We start from the raw sequence: 6,000 nt of genomic DNA on the forward strand, positions 1-6,000 counted from the left end.
TTACCATGATGAAAGGTATTAATTTTATTTTATGAGATTTAATTGAATTTTATTTTCTCTTAATTGTACCTTCAAATGTAATTACACCTGATTTCTTTATTCAATTAATGTATCAAATTTTGTCAATATTTTCTAATAGCAAACCACCTTTACAGAGAACTATTCCCATTTACTTTACTAAATATAATATTTTTCTTCCTTGCTATTCACAATCTTTCTGGTATGCATTGAAATGTAATAAGCTTAAAGAAAATAATATCATTAACCATATTCTTTTATCATTAACTTTCTGTGCATGATTCAAATCTTTTGTTTGTCTTCATAAAACTGCCATGTAGAAGGACAAGCAGGCTAGGCTTCCATTTATTGACCCAGATTGTGATAAGGAGCTTCCGGATAAGACTCTACAAGAGAAAACTAGTGTGCTAGCATTGACTCCGCACTTGCTAACCCTAGCAAGCAACAGTTTCTGCAGCAGTGCAGTTCTGCAATGGGCAGAGTTAACCTTGGGTTTTCATCCTACAGCCTGTCTTTTCGGTCTTAGCAAGAATGATGCTACTGATTGTGATAGCTGGTTCTCAAAGATGGTTCTTCAAAAGAAAAACTTGAAATATACATTCTGTGTACTCACTAAAGACATCGGTGTCTTCTAAGTCCTGAAGAAAGAGAGTCTCTGCAGTTTTACTCTTGTTCTTTATGACATTGATACAGTGAAGAACTGACTCTGGCAAGTCAACTAAATCCTGAAATTTGAGTAACAAAAGTATGAGAAAGATTACCAAAATATATATGTCAAATATCACATCATTCATTTCACACAAAATTTTAACAAACTATGCAAATAGGTAAAAGTGCCTCCATATAATGGGTCTATTTCAGACAAATATATTTGCTTTAATTTTTTTTCAATTTCCAGGCAGTTATGAGTTCCTAGAAAATTCTAAGACAGCAAGTAAAGGTTATCAAGTTACCTTCGTTTTTATTGGAGGTATTATGTTTCCAATGTCTTCATTAGTTCTTGATATTTCATTGATATATCACAAATATTATGAAATATAAATATATTATGAAATTATGAAATATAAATCAAACTTTGAAATATTTTACAAAATATAATATTACCTAGTACTTTACGTAATTGTTTAATATGCAATTATCAAATACAGTTGAATTTATGTAACATTATAGAACATCTATCAAAATACTGATGTAAATAAATTTTCAAATTTTCTAAATACCCAAATAGATTGATAATATTATCCTACAAATGAAGGTCATTCCTATGTAAATATCAGTTATTGTTAGAAAGTATAATACAAAACATACTACTCATAAAAATATTCCAAACATTTAAATATATTTTAATAACAATCCCAAAACTATCAATAAACCTCTACATTAGTAGAAAACCTTCCTTAAGGAAGATAAACCACAGTGTGACTGAGTGATCGAATCTATACAGATATTCTGGATACTGAAGATCACACGTTTAATATCATGGGACCAAACAAAGCATTCTGTCATATTGGGTTTTCATGAGTTAAACAAACAGCATTTTGCCTTTATTATAACCAATGAAATGCATTTTTAGTTTTAACAATTAACAACCAGTTCAGGAACTTAACTTTCCCCTTTCGGCTACAGAAAAAATAAGCTAAAATGTATGACGTAATACTAAACTAGTCTTGAAAAAAGTACGCACTCTCCTCCTACGTTCTCTGTCCTTTACTGTGATTGCTTCTGCTTGGTGATGAAGTGTTTTGAATACAAATAACAGAAGTATTTATTGTACATTCTGTAAAATATAATTTTCAATCCTTGTTTCTTTCATCTTGAATTAATACTATAATTTATTTCCTTGTAATAAAAGATACTTGAATTCTATAAATAATTTTATGCTATCTAAAGCCAGATGGTAGCCTGAAAGATTTATTTTGCCTTTGTGTATGAAGCAACAAAATATAAAATTTTTGTTTTAGGTATATAATATTCTAGCATTTTTCTCACTTAAAAGTCAAGATATTGTTAAATTTATTTTTAAAGTAATACCTAAGTGAAGAAGAATCTTAAATAATGAGAAAAGCAGAAAGTTAAAAGTATAGCACAATGGTAGAACATTGGCCTAATATAAGCAAAGCCATGAGTTCAAGACCAAGTACAGGGGTGGAGTACGGAAGTAGAACGATATTTGAACTTCACAGTGTAAGTTTTCTGAGAACACCAGGCATAAAGCAGAAAGGTAATCATAAGTAATCTTTATTTAATATAAATATCTAACAAGGTCAGTACTTATACTGTAATCCTAAACTGTAGAGATACACATGGAAAAACAGAAGTAAAATATTTTATAAAAACCCCACCTTAATTTAAAAGTTTGATTATTTGCATTTGTTGGTATTTTATTGATTGAAGCCCCAAGGTTGATTATTTCTTGCCATCCTTCAGATGTTATTTCTTCTTTTTTTGTTCTAGAGCTTTCAGGTGTGACATTAAGTTACTAACATGAGATCTCTTGCTTTTTATGTAGACACCAAAGAATTAGCCTCTTAGGATTGCTTTTACTGTGTCCCTTAAGTTTGAGCATGTTCTGTTCTTAATTTCATTAAATTATAAAGAGTTTTAAATTTCTCTCTTAATTTCTGTATTACTCCATTACATTTTCATTCGTTAGTGAGTTTATAAGCTTTAATAAATTTGTAAACTTTCTTTTGTTTCTGTTGTTGATATCCATCTTTAATCTGTGGTGGTCAAACAGGATTCAAGATGTTATATCAATTTGCTTGTATCTGTTGATATAACAGATCAATTGTATCAATTGATACAACAGGGACATAGAGGAAAAGTAAAAATAGCTTTCTGCTAAAATTACTTAAAAGATAGTTTGCTATACTCATAGGTTAGTGCCTTTCAGCTCCTCTGTCAGGGAGACTTCCTCCTGCAATGAGAACAAATATAGAGAGGAACAGCCAAAAAATATGTGGCTAGTGAGAGATCTTGGAATATGCAGTCATAAATGAGATGTCTCAGTTAAAGCCCTTCACCAAGAGAACAGGGAACACTGCAGAAGAGAAGTTGGAAAGACTGTAAAAGCCAGAGGGCATGGATAACACCAATTAAACAAAACCTCTGGACACAACAGGGCACACAAAGACTGGCAGCGTGCACATGGCCTGAATGGGTCTGACCCAAATGTGCTCCCAACATTGAAACAGAAAGGGACAAAAACAGTTCCCTAATCCGAAAGTTGTCTCTAATGAATAACCACTCTCAAATTAAAAATGAGTTCTCTCTGATGTTGTTCCACTGGGGGAAACACATCACTCTTAAGGGCTGGCTCCATGCCCGTCAGTACAGGGCCAGCACAAAAGATATTCAACAGCATCTTTGGAGGTTCTTTGCCATAAAATTATTTTATCCAGATATTTTTTATAGTCTCAGGGTCCCTTTGTTTTTATTGTGGTTTATGATTTCATGGAATGCCTTATTATGAAAATGTGTGCGTGTGTACATACGTTTCATGTACTTTTTTTGTACACTTTTTTCTGTTTTTTGTTTTATCTTATTTAGTTTTATGATTATTATTTAGATGCCTCTATGTTTTCTAAGGGGAGGCAGACAGGGAGTGAATTTGTCTAGGAGTTAAAGTGGGGAGGATCTTGGAGGAATTTGGGGAAAGGTAACCATAATCAGAATGCATTGTATCAAAAATCTATTATAAATAATGAAAAATGAACAGAAAAAAGGCTTGTAGAACACTCCAGTAAAGGTTCGGGGGTCTTAGAAGAAATGAGAGCAGACAGAATGCAAGAGCCAGGGGCAGAGGATGACTGCAATGAAGATGTGTTTTCAGACACATCAGGGAAGTTGCACATGAGCTCGAAGTAATTGTGACACTATGCACGAGGTCTGTGCAAGCACAATCCAATCCAAACACCAGTGTGGAGAGAAGTGATCTGAAGTCTCACCTCTAACTAAGGAGTTACTGGGAACTGAGAGCTACTGGTAAAGGGAGAGGAAATTTTCTCTAAGAGCACGGCCCTTGTTTGGTGGATCACACTCTACCCAGTGGCAGGGTACATATCCAATTGGCGCTGGATAGGGACAGCCCCAGTTTTTCATTTGGGGTTTAAAATAAAAGGACATATAGGTGAGTCTTTAGGGAAGGGAGGTGGATCTTGGAGGAAAAGTCATAGAAAAGGAGGAATACATTGTATGTAATCAAAATATGAAATTCTCAACGAACTAATAAAAATGAAAAACTGTGAAACACTTACAGTATCGCTACCGTCACTCTCGAGTTCTGATTCTGGATCAGTTCCCACCTCATCATTTTCCAGGGAAGAAATGCTGATTTTATCCAATTCAGCTTCTATTTCTTCTCTGAGCTTTGCGTCACTGTCCTCATTGCCCTCCATAACTCTTAACAATGAAAACGTAGAACGTAAGGAGAGAGTCTAATGCATCTCTAAAAAATTATGGGTTCTGTAATCTGTCACACAATCCAACATGCATGTAGACATTTAATTTAAAGACACCTGTATGGTACCCTATTAGGCTCGCTCTACATGATAACGAATGTGACCTTGCCTGTAGATTCGTTCAATTTTTAATATATTTGACCACGCTATTGCCAAAATGATTGCTATTCTTTTATTTCTTCGAGAAAAATCACATGGGATTAACAGGCATATCTCCCACAATTAAGAAATTTCCAGGTAATCTTGTCTTTGAAAATACAGTTCATTAAAAAAAAAAGTTGAACTGTTTGACTATCTACAGATTAAAACACACCGAAGAGAAAATCTCAAACCTATTTCTGAGAGCAATCTGTGGCTACCATGTATTCATTGAGTCCAAATTCTAGTGTCTGCCCTATACACAGGCACATGCTCTTGCTAAGGGGGCACCCAGTAACATAATGTACAGCGTATAATCTAAAATTTAGTGTTTAAATTCTTAATACTTGAAATGGATACTGATTAGATAGTAATATGTCTTGATATATTCATCGTCACCCACCACCTTCATCACCACCAACATAATAATGTCCCTGATGCTCAGGGCTGTGGTAGGCCAAGTACTAGAGGATAAACACTTTATTGATCTTTGGGAGAAATTAACAGGCTAAAGATTATGAAGTCACTGTTTACATAAGAATACTAATGTCCAAAAAGGCTACTTAACCATCTAAAGCCATTATGCTAATGAATAATGGGGACAGGGCCATGACTCAGAGATGCTGAACACAAAGTCAGCGATCTTCTCACTATTGAAGGGCCTTCCAAGCAAAAAACATTTCCCCAGTAGTCTCTCTGTATAACACCTTTTCCAATAATATTGAAAACTCTATGCCATAAATAACCTATCAAAATGTTAATCTGTTGCTCTTGATAAAATGTTTTTATAATAAAATAGAACCGGAAAAGTTAGGGTAACACAGAAATCAAAATACGAGCACCCCATATATAGTAAAGATGAAACATCTGAAACAATTTTTGGTTTTGCCTCAGGAATTATATGTACATGAACATGTGCTCAAGCTGTAATGAATTAATTACACGTTTGCATGCTATTTGAGCTTTTCATTTATTGTAAGTCCCGGGAAGGGGTGAAGGTGTGAAAATGAGCTGGTCAGCTCTCATTTTCTCCCCTACAACAGTCTCACAAATATTTCCTATTCCTTAAAGTCTTAGACGTTCTTGTTCTTTTTTTTTCTTCCCCTTTGCTTCTTTTCCTTCTTTTTCTCACTAAACTTGGATTAATTTAAATGTTAATTTAATGCATGCAATTAAAGCCACGTTGCGTGCTTCATTTCCGACTGACTGAACAAATCTCAGGATCTTAGTCTTAAAGTCCAAATACTAAAGAAAATGAAACATTTGCATAGGTCTTTGTAGGACATTCTTTGTACTACATACTGTTGGGAGAAGACCTGAAGCGAGGCAATTTTCTCCAACACAAAACTGCCTATCATTCGTGGAAGTTCCTTACGACACAGAA

General features: G+C 34.1%; 1 protein-coding gene across 1 annotated transcript in view; it reads right to left on the minus strand.

Annotated features, from left to right (window-relative positions):
- Positions 1-4,415, minus strand: part of Lrriq1 (leucine rich repeats and IQ motif containing 1) — a 140,471-nt gene extending 136,056 nt beyond the window's left edge. The window contains exons 1-2 of the mRNA XM_038314967.1: positions 4,275-4,415; positions 617-743 (exon numbers count right to left, since the gene is read on the minus strand). Coding sequence (XP_038170895.1) covers positions 617-743; positions 4,275-4,415 — 268 coding nt within the window. The remainder of the gene's footprint in view (positions 1-616; positions 744-4,274) is intronic.
- Positions 4,416-6,000: the final 1,585 nt, after the last annotated feature.

Source organism: Arvicola amphibius, chromosome 17, assembly GCF_903992535.2.
Source record: "Arvicola amphibius chromosome 17, mArvAmp1.2, whole genome shotgun sequence".
Classification (NCBI taxonomy): Eukaryota; Metazoa; Chordata; class Mammalia; order Rodentia; family Cricetidae; genus Arvicola; species Arvicola amphibius.